Raw genomic sequence first — 13,539 nt, 5'->3', positions numbered from 1 at the left:
AAAATACTCAAGTTAAAGCATCACTATGAATTTTACAAAATAAAGCATATTTAATAAAGTTAAATTTAATAAAATTTAATTGAGGTGGAGATAAATATTCTTTGCAGGTTACACAATCAAGAATGTAGAATAAGTGAAATAAACTATTCCTCAAAAGAGTTTTATGTAATGATAAGTAATATAAGTATTTGAGTTGTTTTATAAACACAAATATCTAAAAATATTCAGAAAGCTACAATGTATGCATTAACTAACCATGTAATTACAGTTATTCTTTGTGCACAATGAATTGGACAAATGATGGCTTAAATGCCTGAAATACTGGGTAATTTGATCCTTGTCATAGTATAAGTACTCAGATGTGCACATGATTTCATACCTAATCCTTTGCATAATAGCACAATGCCGTTAGTCACTCTGTCTACCTCTTGAGCAAAGAAAACACTCAGAATTTCCGTGAAACTCTATAAATGATTACTGTAATTCCAACATCCATTTTAGTCTTACCTTTATACTTTTAGCTTTACTGCACAGTTTTGTGATTTGACAAGATAGTACGTTTAATGATGTGATAAATAAGGCACATCATAAACCACTTTTTCCAGTGTTGTTACAGTGACGTTCATTGCATGGGTTTTCTTTTTTCCTCTCTAAGGCTCAGTTAATTCCCTTTTTCTTCTGTTCTCTCATTTATTGACGTTTCTTGTTGTGACTGGTGCTCTAAATTGGGTACGCTGCTTCTTACATCTTGTCTGTAGTGGGCTGGCAAGTTGTGCTTTTGGGGGATGCAAATTTTTTTTCCCACCTTTATCTTGCCTAAGAGTGAGCCACATTGCCTTTGCAATGCTGTTTCTCCAAAGGAAACAAAGGAACTTTGTTTCAAAACAAAGTTAGGGAAGACTAAAAAGTTGCAGGTTTGAGGATAGAATTGTTTTTTGTTCTTATGCTTCGTGTTCTCATTTAACTATCTGAAATTCGACAAGGACAAATCTTCAAATATTTATAGTCTGTAATTATAGCTGTCTAAAATGGTTGTCTTTTTATGTATCTAGATAGAGAAAATAATTCTGGTGTTTCACAATTTTTGCATTGTGCAGAAGAGTTTATTCGATTGGTTTAACAATTTTGGCTGTTTGTTTCTGCAGATTTTTCATCAGTAGATCTAGAAATTTTTTTTTCTATAAAGCTTGTTGTGATATGCAAAAGTGGTCACACAGGTGTGAATGTTGGTGATTGATTTGACTGATGCTAAATGTTTTTGATACTGGCTTATAGTTAACTTTTCTACTTGCCTACCAATTTTAGGATGCAAACCCTGTTGTGATAGAGCCTTCATCTGTCTTGAGTGGAGGTAAGAATTCACTCATAGCTGCTGCAGCCAATACTTCAGAACAGGGAGAAGACAAAATGGGAGGTCTTAATTACTTCAGTGCAACAGAAGAAAAGTTTTCAGATAATATTTCTACTGCATCAGAAGCCTCAGAGACTACTAGCAGCAGTAAGCATAACATCTTATTTCCTTGGAGGTTTAATGTAGAACAGGTTTTGAGAAAACTAGATACTGCATGAAATCCTCCATGCGAAAAGATAACACAAGTTAGATTGCAGAAGTGGCCTACACATACACGTCAGTGAATTACTGGGATTTTTGTAATCTGTGGTGGATAAACAAGAAACTGTCTTGTTTAAACAGCAATTCATCTTTTATGCTATGATTAGTATCCAGAATTGTTTCCAGGATAGTTTTTGTCCTATCATTTATTTTCTGAGTGGATTTCCTCCCCCACCCCTTCACATTAAGTTGTTTCTAGCTCATTCCTAGTCGGTATTGTACTATGTCTTGCAATGAGATGACCTCAGATACTACAAAGAACAAAGAAGCAGAAAAATAGGAAAAATGTACTTACAGTTTTACAGGGCATGTGATTTAAGTGAGTTTGTGCAGATTCTAGAAGCCATCTTTGTGAAAGAAGAAGAGATTTTTAGTTCAGTCAGTTCTTCTGAGAATTTGAGATGATGTTTTTTTCCTTATAAGACAGCTGAATGTTGCATCTGGTATTTTAAAAATCTGTATCTTAAAATAGTAACTTCAATTTAAAGTAGATAAATTACTGTGATCATTTTTGGGGTGGGGGTTGGGGAATAGAGGAAGGGCAGGAAGGGAGACAAGTTTTAGATTAAAGGTTCTTTCTTTTTTTTTTTTTCTAACCTGAAATTTATATTGAATGTTCTGTATAACAAAAGGAGGTTCTGTAAGAATAAAAATACTTGCTGTTTCAAGAGGAAAAAATAAAAATATATTGCATATATATTCAGTTTTGTATGTAAGATTTTCAGGAGTTTGCTATTCAAACATCCAGGCAACAAGCAAACGCCAAACACGTTTGCTCACACAAAGGTAGTTAGGCTGTTTTCAAACCAGTATTTGTGCAAGTATCTGCCTTGGTATTTGGATCTTGTATGTCCACTTCTTTACCTTTTCTGAGAGTACTAGTATATTTGTCGCTCTGTAGTTTGAAAGAGTTGCATGTTTTCCTGAAGTATGAAGGATAGCAAACTTCTTCAACAGCCTTTTTTAAAAACAACAACAAAAAAAGGATACAATAGTTTAACTGATTTATTTATGTTATGGACTCGTGAACTGAAATAGAGAATTTTTTTTTTCCCCTTGTATTCTGTTACAGATACTCTTTATCCTGGCACACCAGGCACTGATGTATATTTTGCTAGGCAGCATAATACTTCAGACAATAATAACCAGTGTTTCCTTGGAACCAATGGGAATACTTTGCTACAGCTTAATCCTCAGAAACCAGGAGCTATTGATAACCAACCCCTAGTAACGCAAGAACCAGTGAAGGTAAATTCGTCTGAGTCATGTGAATATAGGAAAAGTATCTTTTAGCATACTTTTATCACAGCTTTTTATGTGTTATTTTTTTCAGCTAGTGCCTTAATTCTAAATTAACACTGCTTTGTCATATAACAAAGTTTGGGTTTCTTACTCTTATTTTAAAAGGAAAAAGTTGTGTTCTGTTTCTGAGTGTTTTGTGAGAAGAGAAACATTCAAAATGTTCTTAAACAACTTCACAAAACTTATGAATGAAAAAGGCATTTATGAAAACACAACTTTCAGTATTAACTGTAAAATATTTTAAATAATTAAACACTTTTCTTCAGTGTTTCCAATATAAATATAAGCATTTATTGCTATTGCATAAAACCAGAAAATGGTTAATTAAATAGTAAAACAAAACTGACAGTTTTTCCAGTATTCCTGCAAACAAAACGTAACACACAGACCAGCACCGTCAATGATGAGTATAGATTGGATTTCTTTATGCAATATCTGAAGTTGTTGGAGTAGGTGACACAAGAAAGGTAATATAAATTTTATACTGGACAGCCTTTTAGAGAAATAATAAGTAGTGAAACTTGAGCATTAATTATTGTTACATTTAAATACCATCTTTCAGTAGGAAAAGCAGTTGCTAATTGCTACTTAAAAGTTTTTTTAATAATTAAAAGTGTTCTGTGTTCATGAACTAAAATTGTAGCTATATACTATTTTTTGCACTTGAGATTAGACAAAATCCCTTTTTGTTTAAAGGCTGCATCATTAACAATGGAGGGTGGAAGATTAAAGCGATCTCCACAGCTGATTGAAGGAAAGGACTACATAATGGTACCGGAACCAGTTTGGAGAGCACTTTACCATTGGTATGGAGCAAATCTGTCCTTGCCCAGGCCGGTAAGTTGTGATTATAGACGCTGTTTACTTGCCATAACCACTGAGATAATATAAACAACTTAATGTGTCCAAGCTTCTGCCAGGTGCACAAGGTAATCTTTTATGGTCATCTCCCACTTCATCCAAAATGGATAGTCTAAATGAAAAGTCTTGAAGAGCGAGCTGAGAAAAAGCAGTCTCAGAAATGGACATGGATAGAAAGTTGTGGATATTTACCAGGAGGTTTGCAGCACAAACCCCAGGAGATATTGCAGCAGGGCAGAAGTGCTGCTCAACTGATCATGATTGCTAAAGCAGACAGAAGTAAACTTGAGATCAGTTTAAAAGACTTGGCATCAAAACACTCATCTTTAAAAGCTAGGATAAATTTTGAACTGGACTGCAAACCCAATAAAATTAAAACTGGGACACCTGCAGCTTTGAAAATGCATTTCTTCTCTCTTAAAATTTCATGAAGTGAGGGGAAGGTAACAATTGCTGTCCTTCCAGTTCAGTGTCATAGAAAACACAACGCACAAGATTTGGTGAAGATCTAAAAAGCAGGAGTAGGTATTCCTAAAAAGAATTTGCATGTTGAGCATATCAGCTTTTGAGTACTGCACAGACTGGTTAAGTTGTTCACCTTCTAGTCAAACGTTTTTCAATAAAGCGTTTATCATAAGCAATTCCTCAAGATATAGGTGCTAAAACTGAGTTGACATCTACTACGTAAGGCTGAATCAGCATGATTCTGGTTAACCATGTTCAGTGCTAAAAGCAAAGACCAGTAATCTCACCTGATACACTCATCCAGTCAGGCTCCTCATCTTGTTTTAATTCTTCAGTTTTGACTTTTGTTGCAAGTATTGTGTATGGTGGCCATGTGACTACCAATTGTTAGTTTGAGTAGATCACATATTCAAAATAAATAGTTCTTTTGTGTCATTCTTCGACTAGTATTATGATAATTGCCTTTATTTTTTCTAATGAGTAACTAAAAATTTTACTGGCAAGGCAAGTGATGATCATTCTCATTCTTCAGCACAAAATCAGTAATGCTCCTCCAAACTTACGGAATACTCATTTGTCAGCAAATAATTCATATGTAGTCAATTTTTACACTTCTTACATTTGACAGTAAGCAGAAAAGCCAATGAATCACAATAAAATTCTGAAATAGTTTTACAAACAATTAATGTGTTTCCATTGTGTAATAAAAAATGTATTTGCAAATGGGTAATGCTGTGTTGTATATGAACAATTATCGACTTGCTTGAAGTCACTTAAAAACTTGCAATGAAACTAATGAATTAGAAAGAGCCTATCAAAAGTAAGGTAATATTTCTACTTGTTTGCCTAAAAGTTTTGTTAAAAGAAAAAAACCTTGAAGAACCGAAATTCGTTTTCCATAACTAACACGAGTATTTTCTATATTAAAGCTGTAATATCTTTAATTAAAAATCAATTTTGGGCACAATGCAGAATGTATTGCAGAATATAATTTTCAAATATGAAAGTGCTATATATTAAATGGAATTGACTAAGTGGATTAATAATTAGTCTCTGTTATCCCAATGAGATTGTTTTTGGTTGCAGTTAAAACAGCAACAATATTTCTGAAAGAGAAGCAGTAATTATATAGCAATAGTCATTGTTAAATCATATAATTTACTCACAATTTATTGAGTTATCTCTCTGTTTCTCTGTGTGTAATATTGCAAAATTATTAACAGGTCATAATCATTTGGAGCTAAAGCTGGCATACCTTGAATTATTAGTTTTGAATTTATAAAAAAGTAGGCTGATGCTAGAGGCAAGAAAAATTGAAGTAATTTGCTCTATTCACTTAGAGGCATTGGAAACTTTCTTTAGTTTCTGTTGAGTATATTTATTCCATATAGTGGTTGGTTTATTCTGTGTCAGGTAGTCTCTTATAGGAGCTACACTTCAATAAAGGAAGTGAGGGGATTTTTTTTTTTTTTATGGTAGCAATAGAGATTAGGTGGTTAGTGTCACAAATGGGAGAGAATTAGCTGTATGATTTTTCATTATCTGGTCTGTTAACCGTAGTACTGGCAATTGTTTTACAGTGAAAAATCACTGGCTTCTGTTACCCTCCTCCCACACATTCTCCATGGAAACAAACACCTTTCATGATCCAGAAAAGGCCACATCTCTTTATACACAGCACAAACTAATGTGCTTGAGATTTTTGCGACAGGGTCATTAGAAAAGAGACTTCTATTCAGAGTGAGAGAATTTTAGTTTGCATATCCTGTCTGCAAAAAATTATAGATAATGTATGTATAAACTTTAGCTTTTCAGTCTATAATTAAGGGATATTTTGACACTTAGTTATTTGAACACTTGAATTCTTGAAGACCACTTGATTACTTGCATGTATACAGGCACTTACAGTCCCAGTCTCCTACCCCACAGTAGGGACTATTAGGTTGTTTCTTTCCAGCAAATGTTATCACTATTGTTTTTGTTGTAACTGAAATTTAATACCATGACACTTCAGTGCATTATATTGCTTCTCATAACTTCAGCTGAGCGTTGTCTTCTGCTTCACAAGGTCACAAAAATAGTGAACATTCCTGCCATTTATGTATGTCTACGTTTGGATGGATCTAGATAGCAAAATCTTTGTAGGAATGGTGACTGAAAAGCTGCAAGTCATGTTCTGGGGTAATTTCAGCTTTTTCTGTCAACATACCAAAATGCAACAAAAGTAAGTTTCAGTCCGTTTGTACAATATGAAGGGTTTAATTCAATCCTGTAGTTCAAAAAGTTCAGAACAAATGTCTTATTAAGCATGTGTGAGTTTTTTTTTCAACAGTTTCGAAAAAAACTGTTGAAAAAAGTGAAACTTTTATATTGAAGTATACACTGAGTAGAGTTAATGAGGTTTATTGTAAATTCACATATATTTCAGGAATTACAAAAATGTTCTTTCCATGGTGTTGTACAGGAGGCTATCCTCCACTAAGTAAGGTGTTTGCTTTTGATAATCTGCAACTAATAAGCTTCAAAAAGTGCTTGGAAATCAGTAGATTGTTATTCCTGTGGATATTTGCCTAAGACCCCATAAGAAGTTCAGAGGATTTCTCGTCTCCTAGTAAAACATAGTTTATTTTTTTAACCATCTGCTTTAACCATTACTTCCTGTTCCTATTGGGATTTCCTGCACGTTTGGAACAGCAGTCTCTAAAATGTGTTTTAAACGTCTTTACTAGGTGATCAAAAACAGCAAAACAAATGTGCCTGAACTAGAATTATTTCCTCGCTATCTGCTCTTCCTGAGACAGCAGCCTGCCACTCGAACGCAGCAGTCAAACATCTGGGTGAATATGGGTATGATGAGCCTGAGAATGTTTCCTCAGCATTTACCTAGAGGTAACTTAAGAATGCAGCAAGAATACAAGTGCGCAGTTTCTAAGAAAGCGAGACCCACAGCTGTAGAAGCTTGCTGCCACTGTGCTTGTACACCAGCTAATCAACTGTAAGGCACAATCAGCGTTTGGTAAAGATTTAAAAGCTTTCCTCCTATCTTCTCTTGAAAGGAAGAGGCATGAGGGAGCATTTGCAGTGAAGTCAGTTAAGTCGCATAGTTACTGCAAATAGATTGGTGAGTTGAAAGTGAGAAGTGAGCACTGCTTAAACTAAACAGCTGAGAAGGGCAGATCTGATTAATCCTGTTGGTAGTTAATTTTGTAGCCATAGAATAGATGCATCTGTGCATTGGGGTGGGGGTGTGTATCTGATAGTACAGTGGTATAAGAAATTAAATCACTGTTCAGCCAACTGGTTCTGAGTTACTTGGGCAGCTAGGCTTTAATGCCCAAAATTATTTAATACTCTTTAGAAAGGGATTGAATTAATGGAATATGACGACTATTATTTGATGCAGTTCGGAAAGACAATTCAGCAGAAAGTGTAAACATCCAGCTAAAATCTATGTGCCATAATTGTGGTGGTAATGCTCACCAAAAGATTGTACAAGTAATGGGCTAAAAGAATAATCTTTAGATTGCAGCTTCACATTTCAGCTGAAAAGTGTTACAGGATTTGTTTTCAGCTACCAGTTTGTATGCACAGTTGCATACTTGCCTTGCACAATAGGTTTGAAGAAATACCTGATGTTCACATGCATGTGTGTTTGGATACACACAGATATAGGTATGCATCCATATGCATGTCCAGAAATGGGCTCACCTGACTACTGAAAATTAAATCCTTCAGCCTTGCTAGTAGTTAGCCTGTCTTGAAAAATCTCATGCAGATGCTCAGTTTTTCACTGCTTTGGTAGAATCTCAAACTTAACATGTAGATGGTGGCTGCCTGCTTGATCAAGTTCCGCTACAGAAACTGCCTGCTACCCAAATTCATTTTTCCTACTAGACCTAATAAAATGGAAGCTGCTTTGTCTGGACATCCCAAAATGCCCAAATTCAAATAAAGAGAATCTGCAAATTTGATCTTGATTTGGAATTATTTTGCTCTGCACTAATTTATTTGTCCAATCAGTTATTAATCTTTTTGAGTTTTCAAATATGCTTTCTTGCTGTAATCTTACAACTAATCCTCTGATCCCTAATCTCAGAAAAAGCTTTTTTGTGTTCTTTAAAAAAAATGAGTACTTTGCGTGGTATACTGAAGCAAAACTGATGCTTTGCTGACTTATAAGGTGATTACAGTATAGTTTTACTCCCTTGTCAAATTGCATGTAATATTGCATCTTTTCATATGGTACTATTTATTTTATTTTAATCTTTTGACAGTGAGAGTAGAACAATGTCACTTCTCTGGTTACTTAAGTAATGCAGTTGTCCAGTTGGGTTTGGCTGTATAATAAAAGCTTTTCATGAATATGTTACAGACCTGTCCCTGTGAGGAGTGGGGAACTTCCTAAGTTTAAACTAAAGCAGCTCAAAAAATAGAGCATGTAAAGTTGGTCTCATTTCTCTCAAACTGAGCTTGTGCAAATGTTTTAAAGATGAGCTCATATTATAGAAAACAGCAACAATCTCAACTGATGGAATTAGTTTCTGTTGCAAGCATGAGATTGTTGAGAAATTCTGGTGAAAATCCTAGGCATCTTCACAGAATATATTCTTAGGAATTTAGTTATTAAGAATACTTCTATTGTGAAACTGCCAGGCTGATTTCATCTTCACAGATCAGCATTCATCTTCATAGAAGAGCTGGTGCAAAGTTATGCTACTTCCAAGAACAGTCAGACTGATTTTTTTGACCTTATTTTTTACTTACAATGTGCTATCAAAAAGAAAATTCTCATGAAATTTTGAAGCGCTTTGTTTTGAAAATTACCATTGTCTCTGATACTCTGTCTTTAAGAGAAAAAAAGAATAGTCCAGTCTTTTAAAACTACTTTAAAATTATTTCTTTCCTGTGAGAATCTTAGGGGAGCAATTTTCTGATAGGTTTTGGTAAGAAGGGAGGTAAATTTATCTGCTTTTTGATAGCAAGTTGTTGTCTCAAAGGATTAGTAACAACTAGCTTTCAATCTAACTCATTATTTTATCCAGAAACAAAAGGAGTAGAACTGTGTACTTCTTTTTCACAAAAAGTACTTATAGTATATGTAGTGTATAAGTTATTATTGATCTGATTTCAGTTGGCCTATGGGTATATACGTTATCTTTCACCCTTTTCTTATGATTGTGAATCCAGGGAATGTACCTTCACCGAATGCTCCTTTAAAAAGAGTGTTGGCTTACACTGGCTGCTTTAGTCGAATGCAAACAATTAAAGAGATACATGAATATCTCTCCCAGAGGCTACGTATAAAAGAAGAAGATATGCGCCTCTGGTTATACAATAGTGAGGTAATGTTGGTCTTTTTTCTTTTTTAATCGGCTGTTGGATATTGTGTATCTTATTCTTTTCTAGAAACTATTAAATATACAGGCACAGAAAAAAAAATAGTGGACATAAGCTTCCTTTGCAGTTTAACTGCCCAGGTTGGAAAACTCTTGCCACTTATTTTCTAGAGTTTTTTTGTGCACTCCAAGCAGTGAAATTTAGATTTGGATGTTAATGACCCAGAAAACTTATCTTTTGTTTTCCTAGTAGCCTGATAAACATTACATTATCCTGTGATGTATTTAAACATTGGCAGTTGCTTGACCTATTAAAAGGCTTGATATGAAGTTTCATAGAAACTGTTTTAAATGGAAATAAAAATATATTCTTTCATTAACACACATGATGCTGTAGGCTTCTGTTGGCACAGAAGCCAATAGCTGTCCCGGATCTTTTTCAGATGTGTATGTGAACAAATCACAATGAACAAGCAGAACGTATTCCTCCTAGTTGTTAAGTGCATGTAATTCCCTTGTTCTAAAGAAATAGCACATAAAATTAAAGCATTGAACTAGATGCTTCTGGAGATCAGTGAACTACTGTATTTAATTAGCATAGGTAGGAAACTGGTGCTCTCATTTCTGTGAAGGAATTGGTAATACTGTTTTAATTTCATTGCTTCAAGATTAAAATATCCTCAAGATTAAAATATCCTCAGAGAATTTTAAATCTAGAAGTAATAACTATATGAAGTATTTTTTCTCCTGCAGAACTATCTTACTTTGCTGGATGATGAAGATCACAGACTGGAGTATCTTAAAATCCAAGATGAGCAGCATTTAGTAATAGAAGGTATAAAAAGGGCCTGTAATTGATTTACACACTAAAACCGAATAGTTTTGTATGTGTATATATATGGTTAATAAATTGTGTGTAGTACCCATTTCTGTAATTGCCCAAACTACACAAATATATAGGCCTACTGCCCAAATATTTTATTTTTGGAAATATTTTGAGAAGGAAGAGTATGTATAAGTAGAGGTCTGTCTGTATATATTTATGTATTGAAAGAAATACAGGAAGAAATACCAAAGCTTCATATAATCCACTGCCCTTACAGTAATAACTAAAATACCAGAGATTTGACAAAAGCAGTGTGAGGCATTTGAGGCTTTTTCATTATCTGATTTTTCTTTCACTAATTCTACAAGAGTTCAGGTTATGATATTTGCATAAACACATTCTTACTCACAAAGCAAAAGGTGAAGAAAACTGCGTGTTTCAGTCCATGTCAGGTTCATTTCTAAGATTTTCATTACAAGCTACTTTTATTTTCACATCTGGAGAGAACCTGATGCATTTGGACTTGACTGCTTGACTGACTCGTCGTGGTGAAAAGGTGTCATAAACAATCTCAACCTTCCTTGTTTCAATTTATGTCCATTGTGTCTCATCCTCCTGCCACGCACTACTACGCTAGGCAGTGCTATCAGTCACAAATACATTAAGCCTTTGACAGAGGTATCGGGGTGCACGGGTCAGCTGAGTTTTCAGCTAGTTTGACCTGACTTTTTGTCTATTTTTTTAATGTGAGAAACAGAAGTGTACATAGTTAATCCACTCTACTGTTGTCCTTACGTCACAGAGGCTATATAGAAATCTGGGACTTGCATTGTTTCTGTACAAGTTTCCCTTAGCGTAGCTTTGTATTACACCTCAGGTTGGTGTGCTAGGTGGACTCATTCTTTTTGCCACTTGGCTCAGGTTGTATTTAATCAACTTAAAATTGACAGAGTGGCTGATGCAGTTCACTGTGTATCTGCATTAATCACTAGACACAAGAGAAGAAATGGGAATTTATATGTAGAGAGAGGGGAGAGGGACTGCACCTTGCTGTATCAGGTGAAACAGAACCCTGAGGCTGTAGTTCAATAAACAAACCGGCATTAAGTCAATACTGCCACTGAAAGAAGCAGTCCGCCCTTCCTCTGTATATTATGCCACGTGCCTTACCCGTGGACAACTACTTGACACCTATCTGATGGAACTGGCTGCAAGAAGTGACCTAGTGAAAAATAACTCCCTCTTTTCAGCTAGCTCAGTTCCTTAAGCCAGTTTGCTGTATGGCTTGTGTCAATGCAAGATGGAGGTTTGCAGAGGGATCCTATGGGGAGGGGGTGGTAAAGCTAATTTAGGAAAGCTTGCATTTTTTTGTACCACTTTATCTTGAAACATGTGTAATTTGTCCCTATTTTGAAATACACTTGAATCTTTTGTTGGTTCGTAACAACAACAAATATTAGTGATGGCTCATGAAGTGAACAGATTTGTTCAAATCTGGGGGATCCTTACTAAGTATTAGAATAAGTACTGTAAAATTTGTTAACCAACAGGAAAGAAATCGCAAAGCTGCTTTCTAAAGATGTTACTAACATGGTTGGAATGATGCCAGTATTAGAATGATTTCCAATAATGATTGGAAACATTGAAATTAAAACTAGCAAAAATAATAACTAAAAATAAGCAAATTTCTAATCTCAATTAAATATTAGAAAATTTTAGTTAAATCTCTTCAGCTGTATAAGCTCTCTGGAGTAAGTAACAAACAATTTTAAAAAATCCTTATACCATATCTCTTTCTAGTTCGAAATAAAGACATGAGCTGGCCAGAAGAGATGTCTTTTATAGCAAACAGCAGTAAAATAGACAGACATAAAGGTAAGTGATTCAGCATAGTAACTGAATGATGATGAAAAGAAAAATCCAAGAGCCTATACTATGTTGAAACAATTCTTTTTAATGTAAGTGCTCTTAACATTGGAAGAGATCTTTTATGCCTGTGCTGCATTGCTTGTTCTTTCTGTTTTATTAACTTAGATGCTGGAAATGGGGGAGGGTTGGATGTATAGGTAGACAAATTTGTAGATGTTCAGATGCAGTGGTAGCAAACAGTACATAGCGAATTCTGGATTTTGTGTTTATTATCTTGGATTTTTTTTTAAGGTAAGGAATAGTTAAGATTTTAACAAATCAATCCAGACATTTCAGTACCATAATTATTTACCTGAAAATAGTTTGTATGGATTGTACTGATGTCTGTGGTGGATCAGATCCAACAAAATACCTCAATTTCTGTTAACTTAAGTAGAGTTGAGAGAGCAGATACTTTGAACAGGCTGCTCCTCTGTTGCATCTATGCTAGCTGTAGTCTTGTAATTGGGAGCAGGTTAAATTGAATTGGTCACTGTGAAAAGGTCATATTCTTAACTTTACTGATATACCATTCTGAATTTTTCACATCTGCACGATTGGTATAATTGTTTTCTTTTTCTCAGTTCCTACTGAAAAGGGTGCTACTGGATTAAGCAATCTGGGTAACACATGTTTCATGAACTCCAGTATCCAGTGTGTCAGTAATACACAACCTCTAACACGGTATTTCATCTCAGGAAGACATCTTTATGAACTTAACAGGTAATTTTCTATTTGAGACCATTGGCATTTTAGATGCTGTAACATTTCTTTAAAATGAGTTTCAGCTTTCAGAAGTAGACAGCGTGAATAGATCCTTTTAAGTTCAGTGTTATCAACCACCAGCTATACAGCAGGTGCTAGATTAGATACATGAAAGTATAACCTCTCTTGTTTATGGGAGAGTTAACACAGTTCAGCAAGAAGCCTTTGCACTTCATTCTTTATCCCCGTGCTTGAAGTTTGTTTAAATTTTAGTGTGGTATTAATTACTTTATGATTTCTAGGACAAATCCAATAGGAATGAAAGGACACATGGCCAAGTGCTATGGGGATTTGGTTCAGGAGTTGTGGAGTGGAACTCAGAAGAATATAGCACCATTAAAGCTGCGGGTAGGTCTGTGATGTGAGTTATTTAAAGGTGGAAAGCAAGAATTTCTTTGGATAGCAGAAATCCTTTAATGCACTTTTTCCTGATGTTACCTGTATTGGTGGTTCTGGGACGCAAA

At 34.8% G+C, this 13,539-nt stretch overlaps 1 protein-coding gene across 7 annotated transcripts in view; it reads left to right on the top strand.

Moving 5' to 3' along the window:
* USP32 (ubiquitin specific peptidase 32) overlaps positions 1–13,539 on the top strand; it is an 82,998-nt gene that overhangs the window by 55,383 nt on the left and 14,076 nt on the right. For 4 of the 7 annotated variants that reach the window (XM_075517804.1, XM_075517805.1, XM_075517809.1 and 1 more), the window contains 9 exons: positions 1,306–1,498; positions 2,685–2,860; positions 3,611–3,751; positions 6,970–7,129; positions 9,428–9,582; positions 10,330–10,411; positions 12,203–12,277; positions 12,895–13,033; positions 13,318–13,423. In XM_075517804.1, the coding sequence (XP_075373919.1) occupies positions 1,306–1,498; positions 2,685–2,860; positions 3,611–3,751; positions 6,970–7,129; positions 9,428–9,582; positions 10,330–10,411; positions 12,203–12,277; positions 12,895–13,033; positions 13,318–13,423 (1,227 nt within the window). The remainder of the gene's footprint in view (positions 1–1,305; positions 1,499–2,684; positions 2,861–3,610; positions 3,752–6,969; positions 7,130–9,427; positions 9,583–10,329; positions 10,412–12,202; positions 12,278–12,894; positions 13,034–13,317; positions 13,424–13,539) is intronic. The other 3 variants (XM_075517806.1, XM_075517807.1, XM_075517811.1) reach the window with 2 other exon arrangements.

This window comes from Mycteria americana, chromosome 15 (assembly GCF_035582795.1).
Source record: "Mycteria americana isolate JAX WOST 10 ecotype Jacksonville Zoo and Gardens chromosome 15, USCA_MyAme_1.0, whole genome shotgun sequence".
Classification (NCBI taxonomy): domain Eukaryota; kingdom Metazoa; phylum Chordata; class Aves; order Ciconiiformes; family Ciconiidae; genus Mycteria; species Mycteria americana.
This window is presented reverse-complemented; position numbering and strand designations above follow the sequence as displayed.